General features: G+C 47.2%; 1 protein-coding gene across 1 annotated transcript in view; it reads right to left on the bottom strand.

Annotated features, from left to right (window-relative positions):
* Window positions 1-1,540: 1,540 nt before the first annotated feature.
* PELP1 (proline, glutamate and leucine rich protein 1) overlaps window positions 1,541-19,534 on the bottom strand; it is a 34,255-nt gene continuing 16,261 nt past the window's right edge. Inside the window, exons 2-17 of the mRNA XM_066262892.1 lie at window positions 17,649-17,713; window positions 16,960-17,065; window positions 12,741-12,890; window positions 12,444-12,515; window positions 7,145-7,204; window positions 6,409-6,559; window positions 6,094-6,223; window positions 5,875-5,962; window positions 5,348-5,436; window positions 5,152-5,268; window positions 4,851-4,998; window positions 4,561-4,720; window positions 3,796-3,851; window positions 3,428-3,634; window positions 1,847-3,295; window positions 1,541-1,687 (exon numbers count right to left, since the gene is read on the bottom strand). Coding sequence (XP_066118989.1) covers window positions 1,595-1,687; window positions 1,847-3,295; window positions 3,428-3,634; window positions 3,796-3,851; window positions 4,561-4,720; window positions 4,851-4,998; window positions 5,152-5,268; window positions 5,348-5,436; window positions 5,875-5,962; window positions 6,094-6,223; window positions 6,409-6,559; window positions 7,145-7,204; window positions 12,444-12,515; window positions 12,741-12,890; window positions 16,960-17,065; window positions 17,649-17,713 — 3,141 coding nt within the window. The 3' untranslated portion in view covers window positions 1,541-1,594. The remainder of the gene's footprint in view (window positions 1,688-1,846; window positions 3,296-3,427; window positions 3,635-3,795; window positions 3,852-4,560; window positions 4,721-4,850; window positions 4,999-5,151; window positions 5,269-5,347; window positions 5,437-5,874; window positions 5,963-6,093; window positions 6,224-6,408; window positions 6,560-7,144; window positions 7,205-12,443; window positions 12,516-12,740; window positions 12,891-16,959; window positions 17,066-17,648; window positions 17,714-19,534) is intronic.

The raw sequence follows: 19,534 nt of genomic DNA, 5'->3' as shown, positions 1-19,534 counted from the left end.
AAGCAAATTCTCCAGGGAGCAACTTCTAGGACTTGACTTTAAAAATGAAAGGTGGTCAAGCATCACCAGATGTTTTAGGAAGGCTTCTACTGTGAAATACAGAGACCAAACGAAAAGGGAACTTGTAGAGAAGAGGGAACTGAAGAAAACTTCTTTTGAAATTATTAGTAACATTGAGATAAGAGATGACATTGCAGCCGTAAAACAAAAACAGGAAACTATTGGGGGGGGGGGGGCACGGCGGAACAGACAGGAAAGGAGATGAAAAGCATCAACTCATTGTTGAGGCACCTTAGTTGTTAGTTGTTCATTGATTGCTTTCTCATATGTGCCTTGACCAGGACGAGGGGGGCTCCAGCTGAGCCAGTGACCCCTTGCTCAAGCCAGCATCCATGAGGTCATGTCTGTGATCCCACACTCAAGACAGCAACCTTGGAGTTTCAAATCTGGGACCCCAATATCCCAGGCCAACACTCTATCCACTGCACCACTGCATGATCAGGCTAGAAACTATTATTTTAAAGGAACATTCAGAGAATAAAATGACTGAGGTCGCTGGTTCGAAACCCTGGGCTTGCCCAGTCAAGGCACATATGGGAGTTGATGCTTCCTGCTCCTCCCTTCCTTCTCTCTCTCGCTCCTCTATAAAATGAATAAAATCTTAAAGATGAGCCCTTGATAATAAAAATATGGTAGCAGAAATTAAAATTTCAAAAGAAAGGTTGTAGTATTTAATGAGATCTCCCAGAAAAAGGAAAGAATAATAAGATTCCCTGAATGGGAGAAGAGGAAAAAAGATAAGGAAAATACAAATTAAAAAATGTCTAGAACTGAGAATATTAGTTCCAGGTTGATACAACCCACCAAGTACCAAAAATAATGAACATAAACACAAAGACCAAGGCATCCCATTGTGAAATTTCAGAATGCTGGGGACAAATAAAAAACATTCCAAATGCTTCCAGAGAAAAATTAAAAAAAAAGAATAGGTCACATACAAAGTCCAAATGGCAACACTGAAAACCAGAAATGGGACACTGCCTACAAGAACTGGAAGGAAGCCATAAAACAAAACAGGAAATTCTGACACACATATCTGGCTGAAGAGTCAAATGTGAAGACAAAGTTATTTTCAGACATGCTAAAAGTAAACCATTCACTTTACCTCCCATATACCCTTCCTCAAGAAGCTGATAGATGTGCAGCCACTGAACTACAGAAATAATCTGAGAAAGAGAAAGGCATGGGATGCAGGAAAGAGGAGGCTGAGATGCTGTCACTGCAAGGACCAGCCCCAGAAGAGAGCCCAGTCCCCATACCCGCTCTGCATTCCTCTTGAATTTGGTATGCCCAAAGTTCAAATTTCACAGAATTCAATGACTAAACTCTTGAAGTCAATGGCTCCTCCTCTGGACAATGGAGACAAAAGAACACCTAACTATGGAGACACTCAAGGAATACGCTGGCTACCTTGGAAAGCCCAGCAGACAGTGGGGCTTCTCGCTAGGGGCACAGTTGTGGCAAAAGGCAGAAGCAGCAGTAGATATCCAAATACATAACTTTATTGGAAACAAGTGGGAGGTGTAGGGGAGGGCTAGGAACCAGGCTCTGTGACAGGTGGTGGCTTCTCATCATCAGGGGGACAATCAACGAAGTCAGCCAGCATGGCAGCTGTATCATCCTGCTCCTTTTAGGGACAAAGATATAAGATGCAAAAGTCTCACATAAACGCACAGAGGAGTGGGTCAGACTGAAGACAAACTTATTCTCTAATACAAGGGCTGCAACCCCTTCTCCCTGCCCAGCCTTCCCACCCAGCGCTGGCCTCCCTGCCTGGCCCATTTACCTTTTCCTGGAGAGCTGCTGTCTCTCTCTCTGGCTCCGTCTCCATTTCTTCTGCTGCAGATGTCTCTGGTGGGGGTGGTACCTTGTCACCCCCACTCTCAGTCCCCTCTTCTAGCAGGGTTGAGGGAGCACAGGGCTCCTCTTCAATAAGCTCCTGAGGAGGTGGCACTGCTGGGGGACTCCCTTCTTCCCTCTCCAGCTCCTCCTGGGAGGGGAGCACCTCAGGGGCCAGTGTGGGCGCCGTCTCGGCCCCATGCTCCTCCTCCACCCCCGGCTCCTCCACTTCTAACAGCAGCCCGGGCTCTGGCTCCGGCTCGGGCTCCGGCTGCACCTTGGGGGACTCGGAAGGGGGCAGAGGTGGAGGCAGGCTGGTGTGTGGAGGTGCTCCTTCTTCTACCACCCCTCCTGCTGAGCCAAACTCCAACGTTTCCACCTCTTCCAACTCTTCTTCTTCTTCCTCCTCCTCCTCCTCCTCCTCTTCCTCTAACTCGCCTTCCTCTTCCTCAAATTCCTCCTCAAACTCTTCTTCCTCTTCTTCTTCAAAATACTCTTCCTCCTCTTCTTCTTCCTCAAAATCTTCTTCCTCCTCCTCCTCTTCCTCCTCCTCTTCCTCCTCCTCTTCTTCCTCCTCCTCCTCCTCATCACTGCTGTTGATATTAATAACCGTCAAATCTTCTTCCAGGGCTGGGGGTCCTCCTCCACCAGGAGTTCCTTCAGGGACTAACTGGGGTGGCTGGAGTGCCACGGGGCCCGAAACAGGAGGGGGCGGGGGCGGAGGGAGAGGCCCTGGAGCTGCGGGAAGCTCTTCAGGCTCCTCCTTGGCTGGCAGAGGAGGGGACGCTATTGGTGGCCCAGCTGGGGCAACGGGGGGTGGTGTGGTGCCTGAGGGGGGTGGGAGTGGTAAGGGTAGCAGCCCCTCAGGCACGATCACCACACTGTCATCAGAGTCGCTCTCCAAGGAGATCTCCACATCAGAAGCCTCCTCCTTATCATAGTGGACAAAGGCTGGCCTGGGCACTCTCCCCCCAAAAGTTTCATCTGGGGGTAGAGTAGGTGGAGGAGTGCCACTAGGGGCCAGGATGGGGTCCTCATTTGAGCCTGCCCGATGGTTCTCAGGGCCAGGAAGGAGCCGGGGGGGTACAGACACCAGTCCTGGGACAGAGAGGCCTAAGTGGTTGGCTGTGGCTGGAGGTCCAGGGCGTGTTGGGGGCATTGGGCCTGCTGAGGGCAAGGGGCCCACAGAGGGCACAGGGCCAGCTGAGGGCATGCTGCCTGCTGAGGGCATGGGGCCTGGGGGATGAAAAGGGGGGGGCCTGAACGGAGACGGGGCCTCAGGAGGAGGAACTGGAGCAGGTGTGGGGCAGGTGAGGCCCGTGGACTGCAGAGGAGGAACGCGGGGGTGGGTCAGAGTAGCGCAGGTCACCAGTGCTTCTGAGCAGAAAGAAGAGACCTGAGGAAGGAAGCAAAAGCAGGTGAGAGCATCAGGAACACAGGCAGCACAGCACCAGAGAGGAGAGCCTGCCAGCACCAGAAACAAGAGACTCCTGAAACCAGAGGCAGACTCAGCCCAGGTGGCCGTTACCTCAAGGCTGTCTTCTTGCTGGCCAAGGGAGAAGGCTTGCAGGGCACAGGTGAGAGGAGGCGGGCAGCGAGGAGAAGGTGCCAGCAGCAGAGCCAGCAGCAGGCGGTAAAGTTCACGGCGGCAGCAGGAACTGGTATATGGTGAGCTGCCTAGGACCTCACCCTGTTGGACACCCATGACCAGCGGTAGCACCAGATCATGCAGTCTCTGAAAAGGACATAGGGCACAATTAGAGACACCATCGAGACTACCCAACCCTTCTCCAGGGCCTCCTCCCAAGTTCGAATGGACAACCTCTGGGGACATAGCACCAACATTAACAGAGAATGGCCCCGCCCCAATCTCCATGGAGACCAGGTTGCACTAACCCTGTGAGTCTCCTCCTTGATAAGAGGCCCGCACATGAGGATGGTCCGGCTGAGGCCTGGGGAAGAGGACCAGTGTGTGAGAAACAGGCCACTAACAGCACTGAGAGCAAGCGCTTTGCAACACACGGTTCAAGGTGAGCACCCAGCTTGCCCTAACTCAGGCATGTCACTAGGTGCTCTAAGTTTGTTTTCTCCACTATGAAACAGAAATCATACTACATAGGGCTGTTGATAATGTAGGTCCATTATAAATGGGCATTTATATATCTGAGGAGCACTGGTTCTGCTCTTTACATGGGTAGCAGGCAGTGAAATATAGAGGACCCAGATGAAAGCCACCCATTAACTACACAGTAATTGACTACTGTATATTTCTGCCTTCAGATTTGCGATATGTTCAAAGCAGGAAGCTCCACTGAGCAGCCTGCCTAAAGAGAATGTAGCCTCCACAGGGCACGGGTTTCCCCACTTGCTACAACTGTACCTGGCATATGGAGAGGATATGCACACAGGATAAATGAGACCCTGAGGTGGAGGGCACAGTATGATGACCAACTCCCCGTCCCCTGGCCCCATCTAACAGCAGGATCCAGATTTCGCCTGCAGCCTAGTGGTTGCATGGCTGCTTCTCCTTTTGGCCTCTCTTGCAGGCTTTTAGCTGGTTCTACATTTTATCTACACCTTCTACTTCACTTCAATGATTGGTTTTAGGCTATAGCCGCAGACCATCTCAGCGTGAAGGTGCAGGGCAGAGGCCTCACCCACCTCTCAGCGCAGCTGCACACACATCGCTGTTGGCATTGCTGTCTCCCTTTCGGTGGCTGGGAGGGGCCATAGCTTCCCCCACGTCCAGCTTTAGCTTCTTGGGGGCACTGGGCTTCCCCGTCTGCAAACCCCCATCAGGGCTCCCCCGAGGACTGTGCAGCTGGCAGTGGAGGGAAACAAATGACATTCATAGGCAAACAGGAGCTGGTGTTGGGTGAGGAGGCTCGTTTGGACAAGGAGCGCAGGATGAGAGTCTGGCACAGGACAGAGCGAGTAGAAGCCTCACCTACCTTAAGGGCATCAGCAGGGGGGGAGATGTCGCTGAGCAGGTGGGTGAGCAGGGCCTCCCCTGAGGCGCCTCCCTGAAGCACTCCTGCCGAGGCACCACACACCTGCACCCACAGCTCTAACACAGCATAGACCTTGGTCCGCATGGCACTGTGCAGTTGAGCAGAGAGCAGCTCGTGAACAGGGAGCCAACGTACCAGATCCCGACTCTCCACCCTCGGTCTTCCCAGCCCCTTGGAGGCCCCAGCCCAACTGCATCCCCTCACCCATCCTCTCCTTTTTATCCCCATCCTTGACAGTCACCTGTAAGGCTTTTCCTGGCCTAGAGAGAGAGAATCCCTACCAATGCTCCAGGCATTGAGGACCTGGGGAAGCAGGCGGCTGATCAGGGCCCCAAAGCGCAAGAGCCGTCCTCCACACCTAGGGGCGAAGACACAACGGTGACCTCCATTCCCAGTGTATCCAAGTCCCTAATCACACTCTGCCTAGTCCCACTCACGCGAGGATGAGCGCAGAGAGAAGGTCCAAGGCTTCTAGGTGGATAGAGGGCAGCAGGAGCAACTGCAGCGGGCCATCTCCAAGCAAGCTCTGAAGAAAATTGGCAAAGGAGTGGGGGAAGTGAGACAGAGAGATAAATGGATACAGAGCAGCCGTGTGTGACTAAATACGTACATACACACGTAAGGAACCCACCCCTAAGCCCTGCTCTCCCAAAAAGATCAAACCCCCATTCAATAAAACAGACCCTGGAAGGAGGCTGAGGAGAGGGATGGCTGGACCTCTCAGTAATGACTCAGCTGGCCCCAACTTCATCCTCCCCTAGAAGCATGTGCTACAGGTGTCCCCAAATCCACTCTGATGTGTACATGTGCTGGGAGAAGCACAAGGAATAATGGCATTTGGATAAAAGGAGCTGTCCAGGACAAACTCAGGCTTAACACTGGTTAGGGAGCTTCAGATTCCTCACTACTTTCCTGGCTGCCCTGGGTCCTGAAGGACTGTGAGCAGGGAACAAACACCACTTACAATATTCTTGGCACTGATGCTAAGGGTCCGGCAGACAACATCCAGGATTTCCTGCACAGGGATGGACACGGGAGCCCCAAACTCAGAGCTAAAGAGAATCAGAGCAGGGAGACTATCAGCACAGGTTCCTCCCGTCTCCTTCCTCATGATGAAGAAGGCCCCCTCATATCAATCACTCCCTCTCCAGGCCCATGCTCCCTCCAACACTCACTCACACACCTGAGCATGAGCCCCAGGCAACAGGCCAGCCCGGAAAACCTCTGCCGAAGCCGGAGAAGGACATGGGTATCACCATCTTCTGAGGGGGAAAACAGCATCTCCACTCCAGGGCCTTCATACTGCATCGGAGCTGTTCATAGACACAAGCACCTCACACTCCAGGGCTTCTTCCCATCCCCTCCTTTTTCACTTCTGGTGGATGACCTACCATTCTGCCTAGAAATCAACTGGGCCACCTGTCTGGGCCACCCTCCTGGTTCCCTCCTGCCATGCTCCCCAACCCCTCTGCCACTGACTACCAGCCATGGTGCCTACCCAGTTCTGCGCCCTCATAGAGAGCGCCTAGCAGACTGTGCAATGAAGCCAGCAGGCTGTGTAGCTCCTGCTGCCAGCTCTCGGTGTGCTTCAAGCCCTGGGAAAATCCAGCCCCTAGAGAGGGCAGCCGGGAATAACACTCACACGCCAACTACAGAAGAAAGGACAGAAACTTGGTCAGATGGGAATCTGGCCTAACCAGAATCCACCAGAGCCACCAATGCCAGGGAGATGAGAAGCATCAACTCATTATTGTGGCACTTTTAGTTGTTCATTGATTGCTTCTCATATGTGCCTTGAGGGGGAGAGCTCCAGCTGAGCCAGTGACCTTGGGCTCAAGCCAGCAACCTTAGGCTTCAAGCCAGTGACCTTTGGGCTCAAGCCAGCGACCATGGGGTCATGTCTATGATCCCATACTCAAGCCAGTGACCTCATTTTCAAGCCAGCAGCCTCGGGGTCCTCAGCCTGGGTCCTCAGTGTCCCAGGCTGATACCAATCCACTGTGCCACTGCCTGGTCAAGTCACAGAGAGCTTTTAAGGAACATAGAAAAATGACAATTGGACAGAAGGACTCAGATGGAAACATGGAGGCAGAAGTCATGCCTTGTGCTTCCTATGTTAACAGGGACAGAAGTGGGAACATGGTCCAAGCAGTAACAAGAGGGAAATGCTAAGAATGAGAAATAAGAGAAGCTTCAACTCACGGCCAGGCTTCTCATCTCCCCCTTTCCTTTACCTTTTGGAGCTGAGGGCTTAAGGCATCCACTCGAGACAGGAAAAATGAGGCCAGTTTGCCCTGGGTTGTGGAAAAGAGAGGAAAAAGCTGGTGAGTCAGCTCTGAGGGCCAGAGAGATCGCCCTGTCCATGCCCAGCAGCAGAATCTAAGCCCTCGCCTTTTTCTCTCCTATAGACACAGGAAGCAAAGCACTCTACAGGACGTCACACCTGGGCGCAGACGTGCTCTTGGGGTAAAAAGACATCCTGAATATCAGACCTCATCTTTCGCCTCCATTTGGTGGGGAATGGGTCTGTCCTGTGCCTCATAGACACTGGGCTCCCTGCTGCCAATTTTCCCTCAAGCCAAAAGGACACAAGTACTAAAAAGCAGGAACCCTCATATCCAACTCCCTACTAGCTTAGACAAGAAGCAAGGGTCCTAGCTGGGTGGGAGCTGAGGTACTAACCAGAGGTGGGAAGGCAGGTCAAGATCAAGAAAGAAGGGAAGGCCTCTGCAGAAGAACTGAGGCAGCACATCTCAGAGCAGTGACCTGTCAGTTAGCAAACATTTACTCTGCCTACTATGTGAAGGTGCTGGCACAGCAGTGTTCAATGTGGGCCACAATTGATTTGGGGATAGAATCAAAGGAGCCTGTGAAGTGGATGGAAAAAAAATGTGTCATTTCCACTAACCTGTAAATAAAACGCAGTGTTTCTTTCCACTATAAATGTAAACAAAAAGCCACAGTAGTATTAGCAGTACCTCTGGTGGTCACCAACAGAAGCACTCTTTTTTACTTCACATTATAATTACAACAGGCATCTTGAAATATCATTCACATGCGTCACTAATTTGATACATTTCAGGAGTTTAACCTGCTACTAGATCTTATTGTTTGACACATTAATGAAGAATCACACACTACTCTACCACAACTTTTAAAAATATGTATTTTAACAGAATCAGTTTCCCTTAGAATTCTATGTTATTTTATTTTATGATTTAAAAACATTCTGCAAAGGGGTCCATGGCATAAAAAAAGGTAAGATTATTAAAGTAGACCCTTGGAAAGGAATGAATTAGGAGCTCCACCTTCAATGAGATGTGCGTTAGGAAGACAAGTATATGGGAAACAACCTGGAACCCACAGTGGCACTGTACCGAGAGGGGTACAGGGGAGGGCCCAGAGGGACTGATGCTGGGAGGCAGGGCTAGGGAGGGCAGGACTGCGCCAGGCTTCAGCCAAAGGGGAGAATCCCCAAGAGACTAGAGGGGAAACACTACAGACCCAGAAGATGCCCTGGAGAGGCCGGCCAATGCCTTAAATCCCAGTCTGGAACAGGTGGACACTGGGAAAGGGCAGATGGAGCATCAAACACACAAATTTGAAGACAAACCAGCACTGGCACCAGACACGTGGCAGGGGACTTATAGGAAAAAAGGAGGAGCAGAAGTCTGTCAGCGTGCAGTTCAGCAACTAAACCTCCAAGGACTCCTTCTCACCTGCCCTGTGGCAGGAACCATTCCGTTGCCCTCATTACACTTCAGGATTCTCACTGACCATGAGACAAGCACTGTTACAGCTGATGCCTGGATAAAGACCAGGAACTGTTTCCCTTGGGACTCAGACAGCATTTTCATGTCTGATGTGGTAGTGTTCAGGACACTTCAACCCAAATACAGTAACCCTTCACAGGTCTCCTGAGTCACCAGCTTCCCCAAGGATAAGATTTCATAAAGAGCTGCCAAAGCCCCAACTACAGTGGCATCCAGCTCTTTTGGCCAACTGACTGCTCATAACTTTCCTGAGACTCTGGCTCCAAAAGCTGGGCTGAGGCCAACAGAAGTCTGCTTACATGAGTGCAATAAAGCAGAGTACAGGGACACGGCTCTGACCACAGGTCTACCCCAGGCAACCCAAAAAGCAAACTAAAGCTCTGGCTCACTTGGAACATTTTACTTGAAATGCAAGTGCACGTGTGTGTCTAGGGTATCTCTCAAGAGTGGCACTAGCCTCCCCCTCATTCCAAGGAACTAGTAATCAATTTGGCAAGGAGAGATAAAGCCTCTATGGGAGTGACCTCATGGACTCGGAATGCTCGAGAGACACCATTTGGGAGGAGTCACCCTGAGTTTGGAGTCTGCAATGCCTTGAAAGTCTCTGGGGACAGGACAGAGAACAAATCAACATTCCAAAATGGCAATGAATAGTTTCTAAGCACTGGTCTGCAAGATTTTCCAAGTACAATCTGCCCCTGGGGCCTTTGCACAAAATAGATGCTTCTCTGACAAGCCGGCAACAGACAAAAAGAAAAAACCCTCAACAGAGAGAAGTTCTTCAGATGGCTCTACATTCTTAAATAAAGGTATACATACTCTGTTAACAACATATGGAAGTTTTATTGGTTTGGAAAGGATACTCAAAATGCAGGCCATGATTTCAAAAACTACACATCTGACAAAAGGCTTTAAGTTATAGATGAATTTTCCTGACCACTCTCGAAGAAAATTAAGAGGTACCAGCAGAGGACACACTTGGCACTCTAGTCTCCCAGGCTATTTAGACCTTGACTCTGCAGGTAACACTCAGTTCTTCCTCCATTTTCATGGGGAGATGCAGGTAGATACAGAAAACCCCATATAGACACTTGCAGTAACACCTCACAAACTTTGACCAGTGAGGGATCAGGGACAAAGATCTATCTAGCCCATGTAATTTGATAAGTTAATTTACAAAATGTTTTAGAAGAAAGGCAGTTTTTACTAAATTCAGTAAAAAAAAAAAAAAAAAAACTTTTCTAAGCTTTAATAAAATCCATGAGTTAATTCAAATGCCTTCTTGACAAAAGTCTTGCTCTACCTATCCAAGGATCCCATTACCTATCATTAGTGGCATTCACATGAAAACAAAGAACAACCCTGGCCAGTCTGCTCAGTGGTAGAACATCAGCCCAGCATGTGGATGTTCCAGGTTCAATTCTCAGTCTGGGCACACAGACATGTCCATCTGCTTCTCCACCCCTCCCCCTCTCACTTCTCACTCTCTCTCTCTTCTCCTCCCCTCCTGCAGCCTGTATCAATTGAAGCCAGTTGGCTCCCGGGCAATGAGTCCATGGCCTCCACCTCTGGTGCTAAAATGGCTCCAGTTGCAAAAGAGCAAGGGCCCCAGATGGGCAAGCACCGCCCCCTAGTGGGCTGGCAGGGTGGACTGGGAGTCTGTCTCTGCCTCCCCTCACTAAAAAATAACAAGAAAAGAAAGAGGGGAGAAAAGGGGGAGGAGAGGAGAGGGGGGGAGGAGAGGAAAGGGGAGGGGAGGGAGAGCAGGGAAGAAAAAGGAAAGAAAAAGGAGAGGGGAGGGGGAGGGAGAGGAAAGAAGGACCAATGGCTCTCTCTTGGTTCCTGAGATTAGCATTAGAGAGGAGAGCAGATAAAGGCCACATGGAGGAGGCCAGGAGAAGCAGTCAAGATGGTGGAGTGCTGAGGGAGAAAGGCAGTTTGAGCAGAGTTTTTGCAGAGAAGGAGATGGAAAACAGAGGTGAATGAGACTGGTGAGGTTAGAAACCTTTGATTCTAGGAAACTCGGATAAGTCAGTAGCTTTGTGAGCACTGAATGAGTGGGTTTTGGAGCCCAGTGTGTGTTTTTACTTGCCCGCGGGTGCAAGCTAGGATTAAAGATGATGGCCCACCAAAAAAAAAAAAAAAAAGAAGGACGAATGGAAAAGGACATGACTCCATGTTCTCTGAAGAGTATCATCTGCTTGGGCACTTTTCAGATACTGCAGGTAACCAGTTATGAAAGCCACTGCATGCAGACGCCACTTGCAGATCACAGCATGCGTACCCACAGAGCTCCATGTCTGACTCACAATCCTTCTCAAGCCACTAACAATTGATGAGAGCTGGCAGTAGTGTGGGAGCCTATCTGCCAATCCTGTCTGTGTTCTTAAAAGCTTCTAAGGAGTCTGGTTAAGTGGAAAGAAAACACATGCTTTTAGGGCAAAAAAAGATCTGGCTCACACTGGTTTCACAACTCTCAGATAAACAAACTTGGGTTAGGTTAGCTACACACCTGAGGGCCTTTTCCTAGTTAGTTTGGTGATACCAACTCCACATGATTACTCCAATAATGAGAAGACACACTCAACAGAGTGCCTAGCACACTGTGGATACCTAATAAATACCAGTTTCCTTACTCTTTCTTTTACTTTCCTGATTTGGTCATAGAACTACTTGGTTTTACTTTCAAGAAAATTTGAATGGCAAACTCTCCCTTAATTGGTAATACTGATGGCTGATACAGTTAACTACATCAGTTACACAAAAAAAGTATTGATTTGATGCTAATTCTAGTTCATTATGTAGATTTGTGCTTCCATTTGAGTAAAAGGATTCCCACTGGTTTGTCAAGCAATGATGAGTATAACAAAAAAAGAGAACATTTACTCTACAGGAGAACACCTATTTGTTCTTAGGTACTAGCTGGCATCCAATTATACTGCAAACAACAGATGTGTCGATTACAAAGGCCCCTTTAACTGTTACTGCTTTGGCAGAATTTAACCATTCATTCATATCAGTTACTGTATCTCCTTGAAAACAAAGCTAACAATTTTACTGGCCTCTTTTCTCACCTGAGCCACACACATCCTGCCTGTCTGACCTACTAACGCTCCCCTGTACAGCCATCTTGTATGGGTCATGACAACTTGGGGGAAAGGGTGCGGAAGTGACAAAGTTTAGTCAGGAATATAAGGAGGCATGTTGGAGAAGTTATTATAGGGAAGTAATAAATCAGGAAGGCTTCCTGGAAGAAATTACAAGAGCTTCCGGAATAAGGTAAGATAAAATGGTAGAAAAGCAGGTGGGACATTCTAGAGCAGCAGTTCTCAACCTTGGGTCACGACCCCAGCGGGGTCACCTAAAGCCATCAGAAAATACATAATGCATATCAGGTATTTACATTCCGAATCATAACTGTAGCAAAATTACAGTTATGAAGTAGCCACCAAAATTATTTTTTGGTTTGGGGTCACCGCAACATGAGGAACTGTATTGCGGGGTCATGGCATTAGAAAGGTTGAGAACCGCTGCTCTAGAGGTACAGAACAGGGCAGAAAGAAGAAGGAGCCCATGGTTAAGAGCCTGAGCTTGGACATAAGATATAGTTTCCCATCTCTATTGATCTTAGGCAAGTTATGTGGAGATCGATGACAGAACAATCAGAACCAGGTACTTGGAAGTCTCAGCAACGGAATATGAGGTAAAACAGCTAACATGACTTATGTTGTTGGGAGGAGGGATATCCATGAATACTCACTTTGAGAGACCCACAAGCCCGAGGAAAATAGGTCATACACGCCTTCATTCCCTCCAGTGCTGCCAACTCACACTGGGAAAAAAAAGTAAAGAAGTGAGAGCCCGATGCCCCAACAGATCCCATCACCACCCCACAGCCCTTCAAGTTCCTCTTCCATACACATTTTCTTGGCCCTTCCTTCTCACTTCTTTGATCCCACTTCCCAATCAATTCCCATCACATTCCTTAATCCAAGTGGTCCGGGTAAGGCAGGTACTGCGAAGGGCCAGGGGTGGAGGGACTGGAGACATAGCTCACCTCTGGTCTGAGGCCTAGCAGGGAGGTGAGAAGGCCAGGGAGGTGGTTCATGGAGATGTCCCGGAAGAGTGTAGGAAGTTGGGCCGCGTATCGGAGCAGGTCCCTCAGAACAGCCACAGCCAACTCCATTGTGGGGGGTGGGTCCTGGGACTAAAGAGCAACAACACCCCATGCTTCCAACCTCCCCTTCATGGTCACCAAAAGGAGAAGAAACAAGAGGTATGAGAACATGGGGCTTCTGAGAAATACCACAGTTAATGTTAATATTACCATCAGGCCCACTAGGAATAGAGTGCATTAGAGATATGATGGAGTATCCAAGAGTAACATATTTGTCTACAGAAAAGACATGCGTTTACATTTTTATATTAGAGGTATCTGGGGTCCTAGGGATTTAGGGGGGGAAAAGTAACAAAGCCATACCTTAAAGATCTAACTGAAAGATCTCAAGAGCTTGATTCTCCCATACTAGACTTCCCCAGAACGGAATGGAGAAGAGCACTTGTAGACTGAAAAAAAAGTCTCAGCCACACAAAACCACTCCATCCCTCCAAGCTGGCTCAGACCTACCCTGGAACTCGTGGAGAAAAGAACGGTTCAGATTTAGAACTACCCTAGAAAATGAACATGTCTCTAAGGAAAAAGCATTCAGCCTGTACCTCCTGCTAGAGCAGGAGGCTATGTGTCAGAGACAAATAAAAATGTTTAAGAAAGTAAGCTGCCCATTATCAAAACTGAAAACTCCATCTTCATCCTCACCCACCTTTCTCCTTCACTCCTCTTGTCATACTAGAGGAGGCAGGTGCCTCCTATTCGAGGCAATCCCCCCGCTATGCTTCAGAGCCTAACTGCCCCTTCTGAGAATGCCTACCCTGTTAACTAGTCCCCTCTCTCCTGTATTTCTATCCAGTACTTCTAAAATGGATTCTTCCCACTGACATTTATAAAAGCTTAAGCCTCTCCCATTTTATAATCCTTTAAGTCCATACTTCACTCGCCCAATCTCAGCTATTTCTCTCCCTCTGAGCCGAGTATTTTAAAAGAATTGCCTATCTGCCCTATTTCCATTCCTTTGCTCGCTCACTTCTCATTCCAGGCACTCTGGCTTCAGTGTAGACTGCGCCACTAAAAACACTTTGACTTATAACCCTTGAGTTTCTAAATCTGATAATTCTCAGTCTTTGTCTTGTTCCACCTCAGAGGAGCATAAACAGAAAGATCTTCCCTGGTTTCCATCCAATCCACAATTCTGTTGTCTCCTTTCTGCTACTGTCTTGCTCTCCTCTGTAAGCTCATCGTCCTCTACCTGACCATTAAATGTGGAGTACCTAACAGTATCTGTATAAGGACACATCTTGATCATCTTGTTTTTATCCTTACACCCAATGCCATCTAAACACTGAAGACTCATCTCCTTTGTAAAACATACTGACTAAAGCCCCCCACCTACCCACTGAACCCTCAAGGTTATACTCTGAGATAACTGGCTACTTCCACTCACACCAGATCAGGGGTAAGCTTATTAGGAAACCTTCTACTGAATTCCCAAGGCCATATCCATGGTATTTTCACCTCACCTCTGAACCTAGCTGTCTTCCAATGTTCTGAAATCTAGGAGTCCTCCTGGATACATTCTCTCCCTGGCCCTACTTCATCATCAATATGTGTCCACTTTGCCTCTAAATCTCTCTTGAATTCATCTACTTATTATTTCTGCTAACACCACCCTTGTCCAAGCTATTGTGAATATTGTGCTAGGTCACTTTAATAGCCTATACATGGTCTTTACACTTCCATTCTGGCTCCTTTCTAATGCTGTCTCCATAGAGCAGCCAGAGTGATACTTTCAAATGAAAATTTGATAACAGCACCACTACCACCACCTCTTCCTCCTCCCTACTTAAAATCCTCCATGAATTCCCACTATTCCAAAAATAAAAACTAAAAGTCCTTAGCGTGCTTACAATACCATATATGGCTTGGTCCTCATCTACTTACCTCCCCAGTTGCATGTCATCAGACCCACACACACCAGTGTGCTTACAATTCTCATCCTCTGCCATCCTGTCTGTCTGTCCCTGCCTGTCCCGCCACCACTCTCACTAAAAAAAAAAGTTACTATTTTTCCTTTCGTGAGATTATATAAATGTCTTGTGTGTGGCCTTCAACCTTTTGCCCACCTGTTTTAGCACCAAAAGTACCTTCCCTGAATGGATTATTACTATGACAGTAGTCTGGTAGTCTTATAAAACTCATTCCACCCAGGCTTCCAACTTAGCTACTTCACCGAAAGACCCCTTTGTTGGGGCATATGGTAATTCTTGAAGATCCCCAATGAAGATCAAGAGACTAACTTCCAAGGTCAAACTTGGGGCCTCACATTACGTGACCTACTTGTAGCTTTTGATATAGTTGATCACTTCCTTCTTACAAACTTTTCTTCACTTGGTTTCTGGGATACCACTCTCAATTCTCCTCTTACTATTCTGGTCACTCCTTTCTAGTCATCTTTAGAGGTTCCTCCTCACTTCTCTGGCCTCTAAATGTTTGAGCACCCAAGAACCTAGTCCTTGTACTGCTTTTTTTCACTCCCTTGGTGAAATGAGCTGATCCAGCTTCATAACTGACAACTCCCAAATTCATACTCTAACCAGGATTTATCCTAACTTCTGACTTACCTGCTCAACATCTATTTGGCACCTCCATTTTGATGTTAAATAGATAGATATCCCAGATTTAACATCGGAAACTGAAGTGATTCTTACCCCGAAAATCTGTTCTTCCTACAATATTCCTTTCCTGAATAAAGGGCTAGTTGCTTAAGTGAAACACCTGGAATCACCTTTACATTTATGTCCCATCCATATCCAATTTGTTATCAAATCTTGGCACTGTGACTGGTTGGCTCAGCAATAGATCATCAGCACAGAGTATAGAAGTCCTGGGTTCGATTCCTGGTCAGGGCACACAATAAAAGCAACCATCTGCTTCACCCTTTCCTCCCTCTCTCTCTCTTTCTTCCCCTCCCACAGCCATGGCTCAAATGGTTGAAGCAAAGTTGCCCCCAGGCACTGAGAATGGCTCCATGGCCTCTGCCTTAGGCACTAAAATAGCTCAGTTGCAGAGCAATGGATATGCTGCCCTGCCCAGCAGAGAGTATGGCCTGGTAGGGGCTTGCCAGGTGGATCCCGGTTGGGTGCATGCAGGAGTCTGTCTCTGCCTCCCCACTTCTCACTTATAAAAAGAATAAAATAAAAAAATAAAAATTCTTTAAGTGGGCTAAATGCCTCTTCTCTCAGATATTTTGCACAAACAGAACACGTTCTTAGCCCAATTTACTCCTAATCACCAGTTCAGAAAAGTCCTCTCTGAATCACCGACCTGGTCACCCCCAGCATCTCATTCTAGGTCAACTTCTCTCAGGACGTGTTCTCAGACACCCTGCACTCCTTACCTCCGTGGCACCTACCTCATTTTATCACTTCACTCTCATCTGAGTAATGATTCAATGAAAGACTTTCCACTACAACAGGAACCAGCAAAGTAGTCTGTGGGGGCCTGCTGTTACATGACCCACAAACTAAGAATGATTTTTACATTTTTAAAGGGTTGGAAAATTAACAAAGAGCAACATACAACAGAAACCACACGTGGTTGACAAAACCTAAAAGATTTACTATCTATAAACATTTACTTCATAAAAAGTTTCCCAAGCCCTAAGCTAGACTCTACGCACCATGAAAGCAGGGTCCAAGTCCATCTTACACTGTCTCCCCAGAGCTTAGCACACTGACTGCCACATGTGCTCAGAATATGGAGTTCTCATCAAAGAATGTAAAAGTAGAAAAAAACAAAAATGTTAAGAGAAAGGTAAAAAAAATTAAAAACTAAAGTAAAAGGAATAGGGGAAAAAAATCAAACACCTGGTAAAAGAACTTTAGAGATGTCACTCATTAGATAAGCTCATGAGGAAGTACAACAGACAGAGGTTACAGTGTGTAAAAGGTCAGATGAATTAAAATAACCCATTAGATAAAAATATGAAAAGGTTTAAAAGATTTCCATTTGAAGCTTATCCTCCCGCTATCAGAAAACTGCTTCCAATTATTCTGTCCTCAGAACTAAATGTCCAACCCACAAAGAATATACCACATCCAGAATGGAGAATAAGGAATGGTTACAGGAGGGGGTGGAGTTGGGGCAGCAGCTGAATCCTTACCTGCAAGACCTGCTGAATGCTCCGGAGCCAAGAGACACAATGCTGCTGGAACATCTCTGTAGAGCTTTCCCCCACCAGCAAAGATAGCAGGCAGAGGCCCTCAAACCTTATAAGAAAGAAGTGAGTGATAATAAGTAGGTGGAGGCTAGACTGCAGAGGAAGCTATGTACTGTTCTTTTGTTCTCATTGGACCTCTAAATCACTGTGGTTTCTCACTCCTGAAATATTTAGAAGATTTGGAGTAAAGTGTGGGCAGCAAGAAAAGAAGGGAACAGAGATAATCCCAGGTGGGGCATAAAAAACTTGGGAGCTGGAATAGGTGGGATTCAACTAGAGTGAGCTCGTGAAAATAATGACATGCCTGGCCTGTGGTGACGCAGTGGATAAAGTATTGACCTGGAATGCTGAGGTCGCTGGTTCAAAACCCTGGGCTTGCCTGGTCAAGGCACATATGGGAGTTGATGCTTCCTGCTCCTCCCCCACCTCTCTCCTCTCTAAAATGAATAAGTAAAATATAAATAAATAAGTAGCTTTAAAAAAGAAAAAGAAAAGAATGACACTCCCCAGTCTCTTGGGAATGAAGAAATCTCTCTCTTGAAACAATGGGGTGGTGACGACAGATGGACAGATATATAGCTCACTTCCTAAAGAAACATCCCCCTAAAGAAAAAACAAGGTTAAAGACTTACCGAGTTTTGATAGAACCCAGCCGTGCATTACTGAGACCAACCAAGACCCCAACAGCTGAAAGGTTCTGGAAGAAAAAAAATAGGAAAGTGAGTCAGGCATAGGATGCTAAAGATGCAGAACTTCTCCAAGCTCTTCCCTGTTCCAGTATCTATGAGGTCTTTTCTGAAATCACATCCCCTTTAAGGATAAAAGACCATTATTCTAGCAGCCTTCAGCTTTTGTCCTATTTTTAGCAGACAACACACACAACAGCCTGTCCCACAGGTTTTCCTCAAGTCACATCTTGCTTGACCCCCTTCTCCCACCTTCTACCCCAAAATCAGTGCTATAGAGAGAACAGGCCAACTCATCCCAGCTATCAGACCACAAAGATAGGTCTGCTTCACCTATGTATCCCTGAACAGCACCCAGCATAGAGGAGACGTTCATAAATGGTTGCTGAATAGACACTGAACTCATCTGTTACCCTTCCTCCTTCACCCCCAAGCAAATTCCCTTCCTCTGTCCCTGGCTTCCTTAGAGCTGTTAAGAATGGCAAAATAGGCTTCCAGTCAAGATGGCAGAGGAGGTAAATGCTGCACTCACCTCTTCCCATGACCACATCAAAATAACAACTAAACTACAGAAAAACCATCATTGAGAACAGCCTGAAATCTAGTTGAACAGAAACCCTGTAACTAAGAATATACACAAGAAGCCAGATGGAGACTGATAGGAGGGGTAGAGATGTGGAACAGGCTGGTCTCAGCCACATGGAGCAGCTCCACCACTATAGTCACAGCCAGTGCTCACAACCAATCAGCCAGAGGATCAATTTATCCCACTGACGTGCCAACATCAATCAAGATTGAACTACAACAAGAGGGAAAACACAACCTGCACACAAGAGACAGAGCTGGAGCACCAGCTCAGGAGACCAGGAAGACTATCGTTGGGCCATACAAGACATCTACTACATAAGGCCAAGTGGAACAATAAATTGATGCCTCTCTCTTTCTAAAATCAACAAATAAAAATATTAAAACTATACTTTTAAAAATAAATGAAAAATAAAATGCCAAAGGTTAAACACAAAGAGAGAATCTTTTTTAAGTATTTTTTATTTATTCAGTTTTTTAGAGAAGGGAAAGAGAGAGAGAGAGAGAGAAGGAGGGAAGAGCAGGAAGCATCAACTCCCATATGTGCCTTGACCAGGCAAGCCCAGGATTTCGAACTGGCAACCTCAGCATTCCAGGTCGATGCTTTATCCACTGCACCACCACAGGCCCGGCCAAAGAGATAATCTAAAAGTAGAAAGAGATAAGCAGTTTACCTATAAGGGAGTTCCCATAAGACTGTCAACTAATTCCTCAATAAAAACTTTGAAAGTCAGACAGGATTGGCATGAAATAGTCTAAGTGATTTAAAGCAAGGACCTATAGCCAAGATTATTCTACCCAGCAAAGCTACCATTTAGTATCAAAGGTCTTGCCTGACCAGTGGTGGCACAGTGAATATAGCATTGACCTGGGACACTGGGGTCCAGGGTTCAAAATTTCAAAATCGCCAGCTTGGGTGTGGGTTCACTGGCTTGAATGCAGATGTACCATCTTGAGCACGGGGTCACTGGCTCAAGCCCAAGATCACTGACTTGAGCCCAGGGTTGCTGGCTTGAGTAAGGGGTCAATGACTCAGCTAGAGCCCCCTGGTTAAGGCACTTATGAGAAGCAATCAATGAACAACTAAAGAGATGCAACTATGAATTGATGCTTCTCATCTCTCTCCTTCCTCATTCTCTCCCTTCCCGTTTCTCTCCCTCTCTTAAAAAAAAATAATAATAATTGAAGGACAGATAAAGAGCTTCTCAGACAAAAAAAAAAGCTAAAGGAGTTCACCACCAAACCAG

The sequence above is a fragment of the Saccopteryx bilineata genome, chromosome 2 (assembly GCF_036850765.1).
Source record: "Saccopteryx bilineata isolate mSacBil1 chromosome 2, mSacBil1_pri_phased_curated, whole genome shotgun sequence".
In the NCBI taxonomy this organism is placed as follows: domain Eukaryota; kingdom Metazoa; phylum Chordata; class Mammalia; order Chiroptera; family Emballonuridae; genus Saccopteryx; species Saccopteryx bilineata.
This window is presented reverse-complemented; position numbering and strand designations above follow the sequence as displayed.